We start from the raw sequence: 23,207 nt of genomic DNA on the forward strand, positions 1-23,207 counted from the left end.
TTTTTTCCCTTAGGTGGGGTTCTTTCTAGAATTCTTTTCTTTTTGCCAGTTTCGATTATCATCATTATTTACCTTCTTCTTCTATGGAAGTTCTTTTCCATGGATAACTGAATCATCTATGTTAGTGGTGGTATTGGTTTGTTGTAATATCACTTTTAATTTTGGGTTTCAGTATTATTGGTATGAAATCCCAGTTTCCATGTTTTATACTATCTTGTTTGTCATTGTGCTGTTTTTGATGTCTTGATTTTTAGTCACATTTGAAAAGGTGGGGGTTTTGGATGGATTGTTAACGCCTCTTTACTTTTAGCTCAAGTCTGGCTTCCATGACTGACATTCCTGTCCTATTTATTACAACTGAAGTTCTGTGTTATATTGGTAAAATGAACACTCCTTAAGAATTTTGCGTGATGGGCTAGTCCACAATTAATACATTTTGATTGATTACAGTTCCAATTAGTGGTATGGTCATCTGATGCACAGACTGCACATATAGCTTTATTACTGGCATCTTTTGTATGTGTGTCCATACCTTGAGCACTGTGTACATTGTAATGGTTTAGGAACAAAAGGACGAACTTCTCTATTTTGTCCAAGATTTTTATTTTAAATGGTAAGTCTTGGCCTGTAAATTTTATTTTGGCAATGTTGATATTTTTACTTTTATCTTTCCTACTTGAAATAGAGTATATTTCTAAATCGTGGATATAGTTATATCTCAATTTTAGGGAGTCTAGCAATAGTTGTTTTGAAGGAAGCTCCTGCTCGCTATTGGTAGGATGACTGTACCCTGTACATAATTCAATGTTTCGTGGCTTGTAATTATTACCTTTATTTTATATTTTTTATTTCTGTTATACTTAAAAAGGCAGTGGACTGCTTTTTATTGGTTACTTGGATAAGCCATTCATTGTCCTTGATGTGTCTGCATTCCATGTCTTGTGTTGGATATATGTTTAAGTAATTTGTTTTCTAGCATCGCTGCTGAGATTTTGTTGTCAGCTTTGAGGACTAGAAATCTTGACCAATTATCAGGTCCCAAAGAGGTCATCAAAATGTACCAATGTGGGATTAAGTCGGTAATTTTTGTTTCTCTTTGGTCCTTGTTTTATGTATGTTGCTTGTCTATTATGATTTTTATATTTTTCTGTATTGCTGGGAGGATTATTTGTCTCTAATTCAGAATTATTGTTCATCATATATGGTTCCATTGTTACGATATTGGAGTTTACCAATTTATTTTTGTTTGTTTCTTTTTTATTTATGCACTCTATTTGGTTTTTCTTGGCTCTGCTGCTTTACTTGGAACAGGGTGTTTCACTACTTGTGGCAGTACCTAGGAATTCGGGAGTGACGTGCCAATTGTCATCAACGTGCCGTAGTTTTTCCATCATGGGGCCCAGGGGTACTCAATCATTTATTTCACAGTTCATAAATTGTTTTTGAGTTTTTACACAAAAAAAAAAAAAAAAAAAAAAAAAAAATAAAAAAAAAAAAAAAAAAAAAAAAAAAAAAAAAAAAATCTTGAAAAGATATCATTGGCCCTTTGCAAAGTTAAATCTTCTGCCAAGGTCACAAGTGAGAAAAGACTCCCAATGTCCGCATCCCTACCCCCTACCCCAAAAGGGATGGCATAAACATGATTAGTATGGCCCAAGTGTAAGCAGAACCCGCTTGCTAGGACTAAGAGTATAGTTAATACAATTATCCCCATCCTAATCACATTATGGGCAAACTGGATAGAATGCCGAGAGTTCTATTCCTAGAACCAGGCCCCCCTGGAATCCTGGTCCGCTCCACAGAATAGTTCCGCCTGAAAAAACAGGTCCGAACTGTCGGGTAGATGATGGCTCTACCACAGTTCTCACTATTTAGCTTCGGATTTAACTCCACGTTAAGCCCATGATATGTTTTCTCATTTATTTTGCTTTCCAAAAATTTTGGCAAAAAATGGAAAAGTCCACATAAGTTTACTCGAAAATATATAATGTCATATGGGACTCTTGGGTTCGAACCTGGGAAGAGATTCCTGAGGTTTCGAGAGCCCCCTCACCACGTCAAGGTGGTCCCAAAATGAGGGGGACAACTCGCTCCAACCCATATCAACATTTTTTAAACAAACATATCCTTTATAGTATTATAAAGTTTATCATGTTAATGATACACTAAGTACAAAAACTATACAACTGATTTACCAAAATTTTATGGTTCCAGTGTTTGAAAAATAAAGATAAGAAATTCTAAACATATGAGAAACTGCTATTTCAATTACAAAGAAAATGAAGCATCAGTGAAGTGACCAACCATTAATATACAACAATGACATGTAGCCTCCCCGCATCCTTGTTCCTAGATGGTACCTGTGCACGTGTAGCTACTCGGTACCATTGTAGCAATAGCCTTGATTAGCAGTGCACTGGGCATTAGGGGTACAATCTGAGAGTTTGAGGGAAGATAAACATTTCTTTATGTAACGTTAATCTTCATTTAAAGTTATTCATATTTGTACAATTAAGCCCTCATCCTTGAAGGAATTATCACTTTACATATAATGCAGACATACAAAAATTTAGTTCGGTTGTAACATGAGAGGTTCTGTGTATTGACCTTACTGTTTTTTTTATATGACGATAAAGTTAACTCAATATAACAAATATGAAAGAGCAAATTAAAAACATAAGCAGCAAGGAACTTTCAGAAAATATAGGTAACAACTGCTACTGCATAATACTATATACTATAAATATTCTTTTGCATGTGCTTCCAATATTACATAAAAGTTTTCATAAAACTTTTCATTATCCTATAAATACTATATGAAACTATGCCTTATAAACAATTGAGCAAAAAATATATCAAGTTCTCCTACTGTTCCTTATCGACTCATCCCCTGCAACAATGCAATTGTTTCCAAGGCAACCTGCTGGTTCAGCTAAGCCATAGCAAGTTCCCCAGTCATCATCTTTCACACATCTCCCACTGTCTCCTCCACATTCAGGTAATTCAACACAGTTATCAGGATCTGGAATGATAAAACATACGTGATATCAATAATACACAGAGGAGTATAAACTGAATTAATAATACATTAGGCGACATGCATTTTGACAAAATCTTCTGAATGCAGTGAAGAACATCCATGCATATTATCAATTTTGCTGTCTCAGGAAAGTCATTCACAGTTAATCTTAAACAATATATTCAAGTATGAATGAGATTTTTTATATTTTTTGAAAGAAACAAGGTCTTATGCTTATTCTTATTGCTACTCTATGAAATGCTCCCTTGCAACTGTGGTGGATAAAATAACCAAACCTGAATCTTATCAGAAAAAGTTACTCCTTAACGAAAACTTTGTGAAAATGTACGAACTATAAACCGAAAACCAAAGGGAAATGGCTCTTTGTAAGATTCCTGGTGCTTGAGACAAATAAGAAGTGAAAGAAATGATTGCAGATGCAAAGCAAAGCCACTTACCCATGAAACAACAAGCATAATTTGGTCCATCACACCCTTCATCCTAAGTGATACCATTGCATACATGACTGCTATTCGTACTGAAGCAGTAACCATATTGTCTGAACATATGGGTTTTGGAACATCCTGAAACAGCTTTAAGAATTCTACATTTATTGTAATGTTGCTCATCAGTTTGGGTAACTTTTCCTACTTCACACATTCTAACTTGGCACAGTGAGATGTTTTACACAATTACTGAACAGAGGATTCTGATGTCTTTTAATCTGGTGTTTAAATCAAATGCTAGAAAAAAAACTTTGTGTTGAGTACTTCAAGGAGGCCTGTGATGTTAAACAATGAAAGAGTACCTAAAAAACGGCATAGCAAAAATAATTAAAATATACATGGTATATAATAATGATTATTTTACAAACAATATTGAAAGGCGAGGGATTGATGTTTAAAGTTTTGTATCTGTATTTTTTACGTCGTCCATTTTGAGTCTCTTTCTATGCTTTAAGAGATATGTTTCTGATCCAGATACTGCAGTTTCTCTTCATTGTTGTTAAGAGTTTGTAACTATTTGCATTGTTATTCATCAATTTGTGTTTACATATTAACAAACAGAATGGCAAAACATTTTACACTTGAAATTCATAGATATTTTGTAGCCTTAAAGTTCTGTGCACAATGTAGATTCTAGTTGTGATACAAGTAAGAGATATCTTTACAATAAAAATCTCTAATTATATCAGAGTAATATTGTTGTACCTACATCAAACATCTATGATACTGGTCAGATAGACAGGTAAACGTATCACAACTGAGGATCATCTCTATCAAGGAAACTTTGTCATGATGTACAGGACATTCATTGTATTGTACCCTTCCTTTGGAGGTTCGCATTGTTTAAGTGATCTTCCTTTAGAGGCTTACCTGTTGGATGGCAACAGGCACAGTCATCTCCAAGGCAGTCAGTTTGATTCAATTGCACCAACACAGCTACTCCAGTTTGCAGGTTTAATGCAAGATCCACGTTCTCACAGGCAGATAATAGAACACAGAGGGAAGTAACTGAAAAGGTCACCAGCAGTTTAAGCACTATGCACATACACAGAAGTAAATGCTAAACGTTTCAAGTACCTTGTAGGAGTGAAATATGGTCACTTAACATGACTCCCTCCCCGAATACACTGCAAAAATCGACTTGTTGTTTATAGAATACATTGAGATTTTGTGTCCAATATTTGGTTTAAGAATGATAGGCTTTTATGAAAGAAGACTGTGTGACATTCCAGCTTGACCTCTGTAGAAAAACAAAGTAATTATACTAACTTCAGACATCAAAAAACCTAAGTACAAAACTATACAACTGATTAACCAAAATTTTAATGGTTCCAGTATTCGAAAAATAAAGATATGAAATTCTTAACAAATGAGAAAACTGCTACTTCAATTACAAAGACATGAAGCAATCATGAAGTGACATACCATTAATACAAGTGACATGCAGCCTCCCCCCGCATCCTTGTTCCTAGATGGTACCTGTGCACGTGTAGCTACTCGTACCATTGTATCAATAGCCTTGATTAGCAGTACACTGGGCATTAGGGGTACAATCTGAGGGAAGATAAACATTTCTTCAAGTATATTTTATCATCATTCCACATTATTCATATTATTGCATTCAATCCTGGACCCTTGCAGCTGTCATTAAAAATGTATATATGACACTGACATACAAAATTTTTTTTAGGTTTATAACATAGATATAGAGAGGAGAGACTGGACAGACAAGCGACGATCGCATGCACATAAGGAACCATTGTTATACGATGACTGCCAGAGGATGGCCGCAGTATCAACTGTAAAGACGGCCAGCAGCAAAAAAGCCACTTCTGGTAGGGAACAATGCTGGATCATCAACTCTGTGAACAGTCACAAAAGAGGCAGTGGATCATATTTCATAAATAAGAGACCTATTTTCATTCATGAGAATCTTTATGACTGTTGAAATAACCTCAAGTAAACAGTTAGATCGCAGTCAACTTCACTCCTGCTTTTATATGTAATAAATATGTAATGAATCTTGTAATAAGCTTTTTATTAAAGCAGGGATGTTGTTTATCTGTGGTATGTGCCTACAGATCGTAAAATATAATTCCAAATGATGAATTGTATACAATAAAAGTGGATCAGTGTGCTGAAATCTACCTGAAAAGTCAGTAGCATGTAGGGTCACCATCAGTCCATACAACCTTGGTTATGCCTGACTGTGTTTCCTACTACTTGCACTACAACAATGTACAAAAGCTAGTATCATGAGGCCTAGAACCAGGCCTGCTGCAGTTTTAAGTGTTAATGAAATGTATGGTAGTGTAAAAGGCACCGAATGGCCAGCCTCTACAGTAGCGTGACCTCCTTCCCGAAAGAGTACTTTAACATGACCTGTAACCCAGGATAGACATTTGTCAAGAGCCAGCGTCCGTCGAAGTTATACCGCAAGACCTCTAATTTCCTCTTGAAGTAAGTGTTTTTCTCTCAAGTCACAAATCAATGCCATAATTTTCAGTTTTCAAGAAGGTGGTCGTGCTATGGTAGAGGTGGCCACCAGGTGGCCTATTCGGTATTTTAGCCTATTTAGTACATGTTATCAATAAGTTCTCAAACCTGGTATGGAGAGGACTCTCCTAAATTTTAACGATAATTAGTTCTGCCTCTAGAGTAAAACAGGACTGTACATTTATGGTGGAAAGAAAGGCAAATAACGTCGACAAATTGGTCAACTATATTGCTCAAACTAGTACAGCAGACAAATTAAAATTTTTATTTCCACATTTAGTACACATTGTCATTGGTAAATGCTGCAAAGATAATTTACCATTCATTAAAGACTGCTGAGAAAATAACCATATTGTAGCTGCCATATCTACAAAACTTTATGGCTTAACTGTAGAAGAAATATACCATCAAAATTAAATATTTTTACTTCTGCATACAGTACATATGTATATAGTAAATGGTGTATAAATCATTTGACAGTCTTGGTGGAGATCTGAGAAAACATGTTTTAAAGAGTATAGGGTTTTCCCATAAGATTGTATGGGTTTTGCGCCTATGTTTACAAAAGAATTATCACATAGCAATGGTGCCAGGCAGTTGCATGTCACAAACTGCTTTGGCTGTTGTACGGTGTCCATTCTCTCCTCTCTATAAATATGGTTTGTAATGTAAGAGGTTCTGTGTACTGTCATTTACTATTTGGGCTTAAGTTAAAATAAATGATAATTAAGTTTGAGTAATACCATTTTTTCAACATTTTAAACTTGAATGTATATTGTATGTACTACAAAGCAATTTATCACACACACACACACACACACATATATATATATATAAAACTATATAAATAACATATCTACAGACGCACATATATAGATAGATAGATAAGCAGAATAGATGCATGAATGTATGCTTTATAAATAAATTCTGCAAAAAAAATATAGTACCCCCATTCTTCTACTGTAGTTCATAGTGATCACCCTTGCAACATGTGCAATTGTTTCCAAAACGACCTGCTGGTTCAGCCAAGCCATAGCAAGTTCCCCAGTCACCATCTTTGACACATCTCCCGCTGTCTCCTCCACATTCAGGTAATTCAACACAGTTATCATGGATCTGAAAAGACAGATTGCCATAATGTCACTAATGTTATGTGTATGGAATGTTGGGAAATAATTCCCTCTATATTGAAAATGCTTCTGTCGACAGGAATCCATTTTGAGCTACGTATATTATGTTTATACAGAATAAAATAGAATAGATGGAATATACACTTTAGGCCAAAGGCCAAGCAATGGGACCTACGAGGTCATTCAGTGTTGAAAATGAAATTAACAGAAAAGAGGTCTGAAAGTTGTAAAAAGAAAACCTCACAGTTGCACCATGAATCGATTTTTAGGAGAGGGTGAATATTAAGATGGAAAGAAGAAAGAGATGGAGAACGGAGATACAGTAAAAGATGTATATATATAAGAATGGATGAAAATGTTTTCTGTTTTATGAACAAAAGCAGTCTTCCTATATAGATGCTGCTGTGCAGCTTTGGGTAAACTAGGCGAGTGACACCAACAAAGGTGAGCACTGGGACAGCCACAGGGAAAGGATTGGTAGTAGCACAATCTGTTCCCCAAGATGGAAAAGAAATAACTGCTTATGTGAAGCCACTTACTTGTGAAACAGCAAGCACAGTTCGGTCCCATCACACCCATCGGCATAGACAGTTTCCGCAGGAAGTGTGATTACTTGTGGTGTCAAAGCAGTAGCCTTCATTGATCGAACAGATAGGTTTTGGTGTACAAGCTGAGGACACATCGACATACTAATTATTACAATGCCAATGCAATGGCAGATCTTTGTTTGAAAGATTCTCTATACATTGTGGAATTTGAGCAGCACTAAACACACCAAAATGGAATGCCATTAGATGTTAGCAGTGAACATTTCGAAGAATCTTAAGTCATGTTTGGGGATTTAAAAGACTTTCTAAAATCTGCCTTGTTGAATACTGTCACTGACAACACAATAGCCAGTTCTAATTCACTTCAAAATTTAGAAAAAACCCTGATTTTCATTTTGATTTTTAACTGGTAGCTCATGGGGGATATGTTGTGATGCAACCATGGAAAGTTTTCTCCTTTTCACCAAAATTGACAACCATTCCTTCTTTTATTTCATCCTTTTAGAATACATCATGACAGGGAATATGATGCTAATTTAAAATCAAAATTAATAAAATGTTTATTCTTGAAAGCATTTGCAAAGTTCAAAATCCTCTTAAATGGTAAAAAATAGAGAATCTTTTTAAAATTAGAATATTCAATTACTTAATCTGTACAAGGAGGTGATACCTGAAGTGTAGAATTCCACCAAAGGAGCACCTATAAATTGAATAAGTACACATATGTAGACCTGTGTACCCTCTTTTAGGTGTTCTCTATAACCTTATCCTTCGTCTACTTAAAGGCTCTCCAACTTACCTCCTGGCTTGCAACAAGCGCAGTTTGTGCCATAGCAGGCAGAGCTGTCAATTGCACCGTTACAAGTACTCCAGGCTGTGGGTTTCATGCACATGCCATGAGCAGCGTCACACTGGGGCTTTTCAATGCAGACAGTAACATCTGAAATGACCAGTAGTGGTGAAAACACTCCGCAGACATAGTAGTAAATGCTTAACTCCTCAAATGTTTACATCTTCAGGGCTCTATTTTGTATGTTACATAGTTCGGTTTGTCTCACTACTGCTTCTCAAGTATTGGTGAAGATTGTATGGAAGACCCTAATAATACTGTATTTTTCATTAGAAATTTTTCATTAGAACCGATAGTTATTCTTTAAGGTTTCTCTTCACAATAGTATACGAAGCAACATTGCAATGTATATCTTTCTCTTAAGGACGATATACGTTAACAGAGAAATTACAATTTTTAAAACCAAGGATTTTGGTGCTCTATACCTTTTTTTCTTTCTTTTTTTATTAAAGAAAACATGGCAAGGAATTGGAATATAAGATTTAGGACAGGCACTGGAAACTAAGAGGTCATTCAGCACTTATGAAAACAGACCAAAGGGGGTTTTAAGGCATAACAGGAGGAAAACGTCAAAGTTGCATTATGAAACAATTATTAGGAGAGGGTGGAAAGTATGATGGAAGAAAGAGAATAAAAATGGAGGTATAGAAAGAAAGAAAGAAAGGGGTAACGCTTACAGTGCACTGTGTGTGGTGGGATGGTGGCACTACCTTCCTATGAGGCAAATAATGGCAAGAAATGTCCTTATTAAGAGAGAACAGCATCCAGAATGAAGAAGAGGTCTAGCCATTTTTACGTGTGGAAAGTCACTTACTGGGAATGCAGCAACCACAGTACAACTCACTGCAGCCTTCATGGTAGACGGTAGCATTGCATTGGAAGTTACTATTCTTGTTGAAACATTGTCCTCCATTACTGCTACACTTCTGAAGAGGTGTGCAAGCTGGAAGTTTGAAACAAAGAACATTAATCTTACTCTTCATCTTACAGATGATCTAAAGTTTCAAATCAATTCTCAACCATAGTCGTTGTTTTACACCAAAGCTTTTGTTCCTAATTTCACCAGAAATCCAGTGTGAAATCTAATTAAATTAAAGGGGACATCAATATAAATTTAAAAACTCGAATATCTTTTTCAATCACATATAATAAATCCTAAATAACAGAGACGAGTGCATTCCTGACTTAAAACGAGGCGCTGGAGGTACAAAAATGATATTGTTAAGATACAATAAAGTTTTGTACATACTTACCTGGCAGATATATACTTAGCTATAGACTCCGTCGTCCCCGACAGAAATTCGAATTTCGCGGCACACGCTGCAGGTAGGTCAGGTGATCTACCGCCCCTGCCGCTGGGTGGCAGGAATAGGAACGATTACCGTTCTAGAACCAGATTTTCTCTTCCACCTGTCTCCTGAGGGGAGGTTGGGTGGGCCATCAATCGTATATATTCTGCCAGGTAAGTATGTACAAAACTTATTGTATCTTAACAATATCATTTTTGTACATGGAACTTACCCAGCAGATATATACTTAGCTGATTGACACCCTTGGTGGTGGGGAAAGAGACAACTATTTACTGAATAGACAGGTAAACAACATACGTTGTAGGTAATAAATAATAAAACCTTGGTTCCTACTTGATCAGGGGAGGCGGAAGACTCCATGGCTAATGCCTAGGAATCTGCTTCGCCTCAAGAGCCTCAGCGAGATGTGACCTATGGCTAAGAGTTCTTGTGGGTCTGTCGATGGGGTCTTATCCATTTACTCGCAGAGCCTCTTACATGACAATATGCCTATGCCTAGTGGCATAATTAAGGAGCACGACACCAATCCCGATCACCTGATCCTAACACGAGGGTTAGTGCTTAAGTTGAAAAGAGTTATCTACAAACTCCTTTCAAACAACCCAAAGAAAAAACAAACACGACGTTAAATAAAATTTAACTCACTAGTTTAAGGATCAGTATCTGCTCCCTATCCCAGCAATGTATCCGCAGACACGTATCAACCAAGAGAGAAGGATCCCTCGAAGGTTATCTTGACATCCTTCGGATAATGGGAAGTCAACACAGAGTTGCATCTCCCGTATGTGACAGCTAATATGACCTTATGACATATTGTTAGGGAAAGAACAAGAATTCGGAAAAGCTCGCACTTCATGCGCTTTTAATTCTCAGCTGTTTGAAGGAATCATCAATGCACTTATCAAGTGCTTAGGAGATCACAATGTCTCAAAGAAGGCCAGGGCGTTCTTTGATATAGATCTCTTCTGGGTGAAGCCTGGAGCCTGGCTAGCGCTTCGTGCCTGGCAGGCGCCTAGCGCCTGTCTAGCGCCTCGCGCCTGGCTGGAGCCTTGCGCCTGAATGGCGCCTAGAGCCTGGCTGGAGCCTTGCGCCTGGATGGCGCCTTGCGCCTGGCTGGCGCCTCGCGCCTGGCTGGTGCCTGATTGGCTCCTCCTTCCTGGCTAGCGCCTCGCGCCTGGCTGGAGCCTTGCGTCTGGCTGGTGCCTTGCGCCTGGAAGGCACCTGGAGCCTGGCAGACAAAGACTTTCATGAGTTACTGTCTATGGAGTCTGCATGCCTCAACGAGTTTTTCGCAGCCGAGGTAGGGACCTATGACTGACAAACCCTATTCTGGATCATGTCCGAATGGGGTCTAGCCCGATTACACGACAGAGCCTTCTCGGATCGTGCCAATGGGGGCTGACCCACTTACATGGCAGAGCCTTACCTGTATCATATCAATGGGGACTAGCCCTCTTACATGACAGAGCTTTAGGTTTCTCTTTACTGGAAGGAGCCTTGCGCCTGGATGGATCCTCAATCCTGACTGGAGCCTAGCCTTGAAGGAGCCTGGCACCTGGATGGCGCCTGGCTGGCTTCTAGAGCCTGGCTGGCTTCTAGAGCCTGGCTGGCTCCTAGAGCCTGGCTGGCTCCTAGAGCCTGGCTGGCTCCTAGAGCCTGGCTGGCGCCTCGCGCCTGGCTGGCTCCTCCACACTTGCTGGAGCTTCGAGCTTGGAAGAGTCTCTAGGCTGTCTGGCGATGTCCACATCGAACACTCTTATATCTGTCCGATTTGTTCGCCTCTGGCGCATTTGCGCCAGGTTGGAGGCCCGCTCCTTCTCAGTATCCAACCATGACGAGTTCCTTGGAACTGTCCGCCTCTGGCGTTTTTCGCCTGTATTGGCATTTGGCGCTTGGCTGGCGCTACATTGTCCGAGAGTCCTGAACAACCACATAGTTTATCAGGAGACTGGAGAAGGGTGGAAGAAATTCTTCCCCTTTGAGCTTTTGGCCCCTGGCAAGGGAGGTGATTTTAGTCAGCTACACCCAGTAGACGATAGGATATCTAACAATACGAGAGAGAAGAGTCTTCCTCCGAGGAGGATCCTTCGTGAACACTTCTTTTGCTAACGATCTCTTCTTACATGTTGATGAGGTTCCTCGTTGCAGAATCTTCCCTATCCTTGCCCGAAGGAAGGGAAGGAGTCTGGAAGTCGAAGGAGACTCTGAGCTGAAATTGGGCGGAACCCTGATTTCTAGCTCTATTGTAATCCTTCTGATACCTTGCTGGGAAGCATTTTGAGCCCTCATCGCACCCCGAAGACTCTGTAGGCAAACGTTTAAACCATCTCTTCTTCTGTAGATGAAAATGTAAGTACCCTGCCTGGGCAACGAAACTTCTATCTGAAAGTGTTGCGTCAGGAATAGAGGGATTTAGTTTCTTTTGCCAGACATACTATGCTGGCAAGAACCCATTGCCGAGTCTCCATTGAATCTGATGCAGATTCCAATGCACAAAAAAATTCACTTGTCTTCTTGGTCGTTTAGGGCTAAGAGGACACAAAGAAATTCCTTCAATAAACTTCCTCCAACAAACAAGTTTGATGAGGAGCAGTTCCATTTTGTCGGAACACGGAATCTGTGGCCACAAAAAGATCCCATTCGAAGTACATGATATCCTACTCTTGTCGTATTGCGGTATCGATAAAGATCCCGAAGATTTAATCCTCTGTTATCTCTAATTCCCCTTGTAGAGACAGAGTATAGCTTTTCCCACTGCGTTCTTTGATAGCATATATACATAGGTGATTCTTCCCTCTGAAAGTGAAGAAAAAACCTCGCTATGTGGTTCACAGAGGTTAATCGGAAGAGGACAGTTTTTTCCTCATTCCATCTAGCACGATCTGCAGCAATTCTATGTCTTAAGGAGCCAAGACTATTGTCATTTACCTTGAAAAAACCTCTCATTCATGTCCACTTCTGGTCAGTCTGCACGCGGACAGACTCAGAGTGGAGAGGTTTTATAGGTCTATTTATAATAGATTCTGATAGAATATCCAGATACTCTTGGAAAAGCCTTACGAAACATGCTGTGAGAAGAACGTGACTTCTGTGAATCCAACCTCTCTAAGGCCAAAATGAGGCATACATCCTCTCTTCCTTTGACGCCCATTATCTTAATATCTGTTTAAGAATTTATAACTAGGGTAAAAAAGACTAAAGTTTATTCCCCTTCTTTAAATTTAAAGATGTCTTATATTGCTACCTCTCTTGGTTCGAGGAAAATGAGCAGTCTAAAGGAAGCCTGTTCGTCTTCTACCTTACAAAGAGATCTATGAAGAAGACTTTCCGCAGGTTCTCACAACTCTTTTCAATAAATGTTAGACATACGTTAACAGACTTATTATCTTCGATCGAGAAGGTTCTCACGGACATGCAAAATCTTGCATCGAACCTCTTAAGGATCGTTACGTTCCGTGTCTGTTCCCAAATAGGATCTCTTTTGTTAACGCGAACAGGGGCGAAAAAAAGAGATTCTCGATGCTCTTTGCGATATGAGAGTGTCGTGGAATTGCCTAGTGATTAAAATAAAATAATTTTCATCATTCCTTGTAAGCGACCCCTTTTCGTTAAATGGGTAACTGAAATCAGGAACGAATCTTGCCGTTACCGAGCCTGCTGTCCGAGAGGCTACTGGACTCTTAGGTTAATAACTCGCTAAAACGAGAAAATATCTTGGATGGTGCTTCTGGCGCAATTTGCGCCAGGCTGGCGCTTCCTTCTAGTTCTTTTTAGGTTATGTGCCATAACATCTATGCCTTATGGTACCCGACATCCTTCACATGTTATTCCGTTCTTAGTGGGAAAAAAACTTTATATACGTAGTATAGTCATTCAGGGAAACAACTTCTGCACTAAGAGAATGTTTCCCATCCGACTCACCCAACATTCTCTTGAGCAATATCTGATTCTAAAAAGGTTGTGTGCGTTTCTCGAAAGGATGAGAGAATTATATATATCGCGCTCTGCCGTATTACAATCCTTTATAATACTGTCACATTGTGGTAAACGAGCATTAATCTAGGAAACCTTTGTAAGGATACTAGGAATTCTGTAGTTAACGTCGGTGTGTGCATAAGACTTGACCATACCGTAGTCTTAAAGTGAATTCTCTACTACATTCATCTTCTCACTAAGCATGTACTCTAATAAGCCATGCTTTCGTAAGCATGAGAGCATTATACAATATAGAGTTGCGCTGCGTTAGAATCCTTTAAAAATGTTACCTACGGTAAACAGCATTGAAATGTTGTAATATCTTTCTTATTGAAAGCTTCTTAGCAAAAGGCAGACAATATTTTATTTATGTTTGCTTAACTATCCCCTCAATCCGAGGCTAAAACCACGATTGTAGGGGAGAGACACGGTTAGTCATTCCATCCCGCAGGAGAGAGACATGTAACCGGCCACTCATGGACCGACACCTACATGATATTGTGTTGTGTCTAAGCGTAGCTGGGTCTCGTTAGCCGACTGGCCTTACTCTTCCAGAGTTGCCAGCTACTCCATTTAATAAAGGAATCTTATAAAATTATTATCGAACTTCAGGAAGTTCTTATAAATGCATATCTAAGCGAAAACAAGACTTCGATAAATCTAGAAGCTAAGTAGGTGTTGTCTTAACAATCCCTTTAAGCGTAGTCCTTCCTAGGAAATTCCTGGAAGGATACTGGTAATTGAGTTGCTCAGCAAAGAATAACTACGGTAGTGCTTATGATTTTGCCGTATAGTATTCTCATACAGCAGATACTCTACTACCTCCTTTCCCTGCCGAGGCAGATAGAGAAAGGAAAAATTTTTACTATCTTCGTTCTTTTCGTTAATAGAACGATAGAAAGAGTATATATATCTCCTTAAGGAAGGAAGTTAATCCAGGAACTCTTTAAATCTTCGTGATTTCCTCATAAATCGTGGAAGAGACAGAATTCCTGTTCATCTGTAGGTTTTACGGAAGGAAGTAGATATTTCCTATCCGCCATCATACCCAAACGTCGATGAGATTCTTATAAGAAAACTCCAAAGCTCTTGCCTCTTCATACGAGGGAAGAGCATGAATGAAGGAGAGAGTCCTCTGAATAATGAAAAAATGGCTTTCTCTTCTGGCAAAACGAAAACGGGTCTCACTTTTTTGGCCAGCCTGTGAGGGACATCTTGCACCTTTGCCAGGGGAAAGTTGCTCAAGTTGAAAACTCAAAGAGGAGCCTCGACGATTGACCTCTATCTCATAAGAAGATTAGGAATATTCTGGCGCCTGGCTCCTTGCACCTATCGCCTGGAATGTTCCGCGCGCCTGGAATGTTCCGCACGCTAGAAAGGAGACTCGCTCCTGGAACGTTCCGCTTGCGTGGAAGGTCCCGTGCGCCCTGATAGTTCCGAGCGCTTACTAGACCCCTTTTAGAAAGAGCCTCTTGCCCGGAAACGTTCAATGGAAGGATCGTTCTGATTGCCACTCTACTATAAGGCTCCTTGCTCTAGCCGTCTGTTTTTCTGGCGCAATTTTTGCCAGGCTGGCGCTTCTTCTCTTTGAAGGCGCCTTGCGCCAAGAAAAATTTTCTAGTAAACGCGGCTCGCGTGTTGGTTGTAGGAACGCGGCTCGCGCTAGTCTGTCGGCTTCCTGGCAGCGGCTCAGCTGCGGCTGGCTCTTGCTCAGTGTTTCTCTTTAGTTTTCTGAGAACGCGCTAGATCATCGAAACTCCAAACATACATTCTTCGTCTTTTCGGATGTAAGATGAAGAGACGCACTTTTTTAAGGATGCCTTATCAATGCTATCCTTGGCAGTCTGGGACGTTCTACAGAACCTGCCGAGGGGACGCCTGACCGGTGGGGGTTCTCCCTAACCTTCCTGCAGCTGTCGACTTTCCTCCTCCACTGGGTCCTGGGAGTTTGGAAGAGGTCTAGGCCTGGAAGCGCTACGGAGCCGATCAGACGCACCCTCCACACTGCACCTGGTAAACAACTATATGTATTCACTTCTTACCTTTTTGTAGCTCGCCTTTTGAGCTCCATCCATTTATCTTCAAATTTGCACATATGAATTTGTAGATTCTGTGGAGTAAAGAAGGTGATGAGGATGCAACAACTACTAGAATTGTCAATACTCTAACTGCTCGTTAGTACGAGAGCTCTTAAAAGCTTCTAAAGGAAGCGTATCTAGTTATATGCTTTCTGACTTCCTAAAGTAGGAAGTTAGATCTTATATTTCCTTCATCAAGTTCTATACACGTATTAGTGAAAAAAAAAAATCAATATTTCCCTTATTGCAAAATATATGAGTGTCTACCGAAAATTCGGTAGTTTCACGTAATATATTCTTCGAAATTTCGAAGCCAAATTCATTAAAAAGTTAATAAAAGCGTATGCCAAACCAAAGACCCAGTACTTCCCTGCAAAAGACAGCCCAGAAGGTCGATGGCGATGAAAAAACGAAAATCAAGTCAGGAGGTAGCAACAACGTATGTTGACACTACCCCCGCGACAGAGAAAATCTGATTCTAGAACGGTAATCGTTCCTATTCCTGCCACCCAGCGGCAGGGGCGGTAGATCACCTGACCTACCTGCGCGTGTGCCGCGAAAATCGAATTTCTGTCGGGGACGAACGGAGTCTATAGCTAAGTATATATCTGCTGGGTAGTTCCATGTACCAAAAACAGGATATTAGTGCACAAGAGGTGAGAGATGCCTTAAAATCTGTAAAAAAGAAAAATGGAAAAACTACTGGTGTGTGGGATATCCACAGAGATGCTGAAAACAGGAGGACGAAGGATGATAGAGGCCTTAGGAGTTGTTTTTAGCATAGTTTGGAGAACAGAGGTGGTACCAAGTGATTGGAAAAAGGCAATTATGATGCCAATATATAAAAATAACGGATACCAATATATAAAAATAACGGAAGTAAAAGGGAGTGTGGTAACTATCGGGGCAAAAGTTTACTGTCAGTCCCAGGGAAGATATTCATGAGAGTGATACTTAACAGAATAAGACCTATAGTAGATGAAAAACTTAGAGAACAGCAGTGAGGTTTCAGAAGTTGAAGGTCAACAGTGGATCACATTTTCACCTTTACACAGATAATTGAGAAGAGATGGGAGTATGCAAAGCCAATATTCTGTGCCTTTATAGACTTGGAGAAAGCGTATGATTCAGTGTGGAGGGATGGAATGTGGAGAGTGGCAGAACACTATGGTATACCACTAAAAGTGATAAGGATACTAAAGAACTGGTATCAAGGTGTGTGCAGCTGTGTACAGATGGATGGACTGCAAAGTGACTGGTTTCCAGTTGGAAGTGGGCTAAGACAGGGATGTGTTATGTCACCCACCTTGTTTAATGTATATATTGACCACATAATGAGAAGAGTGATGGAGAATGAAAACATAGGAGCTAGTATTAGTGGAGAAGTTTTTATGGATTTGGACTTTGCTGATGATGCTGCATTGGTTACTGATACGTGGCTGGTGCTGGTAGGTATGGTAATGAGGATGGAGATAGACACTGAATTTTGGCTTGAACTTCAGCATAATGAAGAGCAAGATCATGGTTGTGAGTAGGGATGATGGTTGGGTGAACATGGAAAACATGTCAATTAGAGGACAGGAACTCAAGCAAGTTGAGAAGTTTGTATACTTGGGAAGTGTGGTAACAGCAGACGGGAGGCAAATTGAGGATATACAAAGAAGAAAACTAGGAGCAGCAAGAGCTTTTGAAGTTCTGAGAAGAAACGTGGGGTCAAGGCATGAAATCAGCTTGAGAACTAAGACGAGAATATTTAATGCAGTAGTACTGCCAGTCCTGATGTATGGTTCGTCCACCTGGGCACTGACCAGAACAGAGGAGAGAAGGTTCGATACTTTTGAGATGAAGCTGCTGAGAAGGATACGTTGGCATTAATGGAACGATTTTGTTAGGAATGAAGACATCAGGATGAGATTGAGGCAAATGACATCAGTACCAGGCCGGCCAAAATGTTCAGACATGTTAGAGAATGGATGGGAATTGAGAACCCCAGGAGAGCACTGAGACCAGTACAAATATGGAAGAAAGAATCTACTGAGAAGGTCAAGAACAAGGTGAATAGACAGAACTGTCAGAGATCTTGAACAAGAAATCCAGAAGCTAGAGAAAAGCGAGGGAAATGGTTCAGGATAGACTGATGGAGAGGACCTGTATCAGCCTTATGCCATCGGCCGGAGGCAGCAAGATAAGTAAGTAAGTAAAGTATAATAAACTACATCTTTGATTCTTACTCCCAGTGCTTTTGAAGATTTCCTGTTAGATATAGAAATGTTTAGAAATTGGTTTTCCATATGGTGAAGTAATAAACTGGGATGGTTTCTGAGAAAATGTATAAAAATTGATGAAATATCAAATTATTTTGCTGTTATTCTTGCCAAAAGTTAAAATATTCAATGCCAATTAATACTGACAGGTACCCTACAATTAATACAGCCTAGTTCATTACACTTAATATTTTAGTAACATCTTATAGGTTTAAATGTTTTTAGACTCTAGCCTCCAATACTCAAACTGAATCAATAAAAAAATTTACAATAAACAGTAATCAGTTATAACTATTTAGCCTATACATAACAAATAGGCTAAATCTGAATATTTACAAGCATATCAGTTGGGTTAAGAATTAGTAGTACCTAAAGTTTACCCAGGCTACCTAGGAACTGGGTAGGCTAGGCTCAAGTCATTAATGTAAACTGCATTTAGTATTTATTCATCTCGTAACTTATTACCTAGGCTAGGTAGGCCACTTAGCTATACCTATACTATAATAGTCCCCCTAAAAACAAATGCAGAATCGCCTACACATAAAATAAATTGTAGGTACTAGTTCACGGCACTTCGCCTAATGGAACATATAGGTAGTAGGTACCTACCTAATACCTACTACACAACAACATGGTAGGTAGCTTAGGCTACTACTACACTTAGTACTATATCTTATTCATGTGGCTCAAAATAATGACAACAAAACAATATTATTCTCACCTTTTGGCCTTATCAATAAGCACACGTACTCAAAACAGACTCGTCTATGAACTACTAATCGTACAATATCGAGAGAATGCTGCATGCAATTGCACAGTGCACTTATGCTCAGAGAAGTACAGTAACTACAGAGTTAAAGAAAAAGCGCGACCGCGACTTCGGTTGGCGATCTTCTATAACTTTTACATAGGTTTCCACACACGACCTTAGTAATCTTTGTAAAGGCACATCTTTCCTTTAATTTGTGTGTTTGAGTCTCTGACACTTACAAACATCTTCTCTCCGGAAATCAGAATGATGCCAGTGAGTAAATTACCAAAGAATTATTTCTAATTTTACAGATAATCCTTTATGAAAGTTAACACATATATATAGTAATGTTTTTCATTTTGAAATAAAAATTCAGAAAAATAGAAAACTAACGAGAGACCATAAAATATAACTTTGAGACAATCCTGATGCCATGGTCACATTATCGTACAGGCGATTATAATAGTCCAGGTATATTTACAACTATGAGTGAATCCATATACCCACTCTACATACCCGACTGACCAACTTTCTTGGTAGACGATGTAAATAAGAGAGAGAGAGAGAGAGAGAGAGAGAGAGAGAGAGAGAGAGAGAGAGAGAGAGAGAGAGAAGGGGGGTGTGCACGCACATGTATATATATATGTACACACACACACACACACACACACACACACACATATATAATATATATATATATATATATATATATATATATATATGTATATATATATATATATATATATATATATATATATATTTACATATGTTTGTGGTATGTATGTGTGTGTATGCATCATGTGTGTATGTCCACGCACTCGACATGTAGGGCAAGATTATGGAAAAATTAGTAAGGTTACCTGGGTCAAGAGTTCGTCAACAACAGTGCTTTGCTTTCCCCAGGACCCACTGGCTTTCCCTAATACCTACTTCTATGTTTATCGGTCTTCTGACTAATTATATGAGCAATTGGAACTTGTCATGTATAATGTAATATGTTTTCATGGATAACGTGTGTATAGGCACGTTATATTTACAAAGTACACGAAAATTATATAATTAAGTACTTATTATAAAATATGTAAGTTAAACATATTTATATAATAGTTATTTTGCCAAAGGAAAGATATTAAAATCAATGTATCTATTGGTAAATGTCTCATGTTCATCTTCAACATGTAGTAGAGAATTTCATAAGTAATACAGGCAGAGACATTTCTGGCCATATCAGGAACACACACACATGTGTATATATAATATATATATATATATATATATATATATACATATATATATATATATATATATATACATACATACATAAACCTTTTCTAAGTTTTTGTCCGCATAATCTGAAATATTGGAATAGAATGACATTTGTTCTTCAGACATCGAATACCGTGATGAAAATTGCGGTTTTTATAATAATAAAGTTATTATGGACGACAAGGGAAGCAATGTTTCTTCCGATTCCTGTTTCTTGACGAAAATGAAACTGTCATCCAGAGACGAGATGCACACTCCTCTTCATTTTTATTTATCTTATTTTTACCATCGAATTATTTTGATTTATTGCCGACAAGAGGGAATGATTTTCATTTTATTTTCATAATTTATAAGACATAACCGAAAGAAACGTATACAACATAAAACGTCACACAAAGGTTTGGAAATAATATTGATATACTTTATTATTGACTCGTCAAAATGAATAGCTGAAAATTTTTCTACTCTGATGCGGAATTCAAGACTAATGGGAAATGACAGCGGACGTCCAGGGAATAGTGACTCAGATAATCCAAAATGGAATTTGGATGCACCGACTTTCTGGACGTTTAGTTTACAAGTGAAGAGGTGCTTTCACGCTTGCCGACTTACAACATCTCCCAGGCAGAACTTCATATTTTTTGCAGCTAATAATCCTTTTTTGTATTTAATCCTAGGCGATTTATGCACAAGAACACACACTCATGCTTTATATATATATATATATATATATATATATATATATACATACATACATACATACATATATATATATATATATATATATATATATATATATATTGTGACGAAGTGCCAAGTATCTGGTTACTACACTTACCAATCATTAATTGTTACCTCACAACAGCCAGACACCTGAACCTTCGTCACAGGTACTAAACGACTGAATAATCTAAAGGCAACAGTGATCCCTTAAACAACTTACCAGTATTACAGAAAATCAGACTAAGTTCATCAAAACAGGTGTGAGGTAATCTTGTATGTAATCAAATCAATCAAAGGGCATCACTCCATCAACAACTTTAAAAGTCTAAGTATTTCCCTGATTTCAGAAGTCTAAGTACTTCCCTGGTTCTAAGTCACTTCAAGTAAATTGAAGGAAAACAGCTCAATTACCACTCTATGCTTCTACCTAAGCTAAATATAATCATGTATAAATATACTGGTGAAAAAGAAAACACTTATAAAAATTTTAAATACAAAAATTTATTATTAAACGCAAAATTTATAAGTCAAATTCACAATATTAGGGAAATTAACTGTTACTTGAAGACAAAGTAAAGTTTAATTAATTCTTGAATTAAGTAAAATTAAATAAAAATTAATTTATCACAAAATTCAAGAAAATTAATTCAGTTGAAATTCAAAAGTGTTAGGCAATAATTAAAATTTGGAAATTAATTCACAAGTGCTAAACAATAAAACTTGAAAAGAATTCTAAGTAAATGCATATTGATTCACAAGTGTTAAATTCAATTAAATGTGCAAATTTAATTAATGAAAACAATTAAGTTAATCAAATTGTGAATGCAAATGAAAACACAGAAAAATGTGGAAAATACCAAAACTGTAAAAAGCACCAATCACACAGAATATAAAATAAAGACACACTTCAATAAGAAAAAATCGATAATGCACAAAAAAATTAAACAAACAAAACACAAAAATTTGCAATGTGTAAAAATTGAAATCATTCTTCAAACCACTGTACTATTAGTTCTCTAAACCCTTGTAACTATTAGTTCTCTAAGCCACTGTAGCTATCAGTTCTCTAAACCCTTGTAACTATTAGTTCTCTAAGCCACTGTAGCTATCAGTTCTCTAAACCATTGTAACTATTAGTTGCAACTAATAACATTTCAATAACACACATTACCATGGTACCAATTGTCTTTCTGCTGCAGTTTGTTCAAAATATTTCACCACACAATTCACAATATTTCAAAAAGGCGCCGTTACACACTTGTACAATATTTGTTCAGATTCCACAATACGCACTAAATAATACTAAATAACTCTAAGAAATCCGAAATCTAAAACTTACGAGTGACCATTCAGTAGGTATAAAATCTTTACGTTACGTTAAATGAACTCAAAAGTGGCGTGCGAGAGAGAGAGAGGGGAGATCTAAACGCTTTGAGGATTTAAGTCTGAATGAATCTTTTTCTCTCTTTACATTCTACGTTATATACTTTAAAAATAATGGTATGCGAAATCTGAACATACATTTCAAGACATCCTATAACTCTAAGCTAAATAAGGAATCTGATAATGTTGCAAAACTCTATTCCAACATTTCATACAGTCTAGGGGAAGATATATACATTAAAAAAGTAGCAGCATATAATATATATATATATATATATATATATATATATATATATATATATATAATATATATATATATATATACATGCTGCGTGCGAGAGCGCGTGCCACGGAGTGGCAGAGAGAAGTTTAGGTACAGAAGAACTTCCAACGTGATTGACATAATTTGTAACTCATATTCATTTCTATGAGATGCAAAAGCAAAACTAAAAGAGCGACTTACAATTGGATAAATGTAGCCTTATAAATACATGTACTGTATAGTATTATACTTGATTCATTCGTTTTACATGTAATTAAGCCTGGGAGATGTTGTAGTGTGAAAGCACCTCTTCAGAAAGTCGACGCATCCAAATTCCAGATGGGATCGTAAAGGTTCTATTTTTTGACCACAATGAGTTCCCATTCCTAATCAGCGCCACTATTCCCAAGACTCCTGCTGCCATTTTCCTCGTAGTCTTGAGCCCTCCAGACTCTACGCGGCTTTCGATAGTTATAGTTCACAACCCATCAACTATTCATTTGCATGCTTCTTCATTTCGTTATGTCCAAAACAAATTATCAACCATGCGTATGTGGTTGGGTGAGTGAATGTGCGTGAGTGTGAATAAACTTAGACGTGCGTATCTTCAGGCAGAGGGACAGGTCGAAATGGATAGCAGACCTTT

At 38.0% G+C, this 23,207-nt stretch overlaps 2 protein-coding genes across 2 annotated transcripts in view; both read right to left on the reverse strand.

Moving 5' to 3' along the window:
* Positions 1-2,855: 2,855 nt before the first annotated feature.
* The window catches only part of LOC135219068 (uncharacterized), a 149,043-nt gene continuing 128,691 nt past the window's right edge, over positions 2,856-23,207 (reverse strand). The window contains exon 4 of the mRNA XM_064255498.1: positions 2,856-3,022. Coding sequence (XP_064111568.1) covers positions 2,856-3,022 — 167 coding nt within the window. The remainder of the gene's footprint in view (positions 3,023-23,207) is intronic.
* On the reverse strand, positions 7,721-19,048 carry LOC135220300 (EGF-like domain-containing protein comC). Its single transcript, XM_064257550.1, has 4 exons — positions 18,898-19,048; positions 9,364-9,492; positions 8,499-8,639; positions 7,721-7,821 (listed from the first exon to the last, which is right to left on the reverse strand). The coding sequence occupies exons 1-4, from the start codon at positions 18,980-18,982 to the stop codon at positions 7,721-7,723; spliced, it is 456 nt and encodes a 151-aa protein (XP_064113620.1). The 5' UTR covers positions 18,983-19,048.

The sequence above is a fragment of the Macrobrachium nipponense genome, chromosome 1 (assembly GCF_015104395.2).
Source record: "Macrobrachium nipponense isolate FS-2020 chromosome 1, ASM1510439v2, whole genome shotgun sequence".
In the NCBI taxonomy this organism is placed as follows: Eukaryota; Metazoa; Arthropoda; class Malacostraca; order Decapoda; family Palaemonidae; genus Macrobrachium; species Macrobrachium nipponense.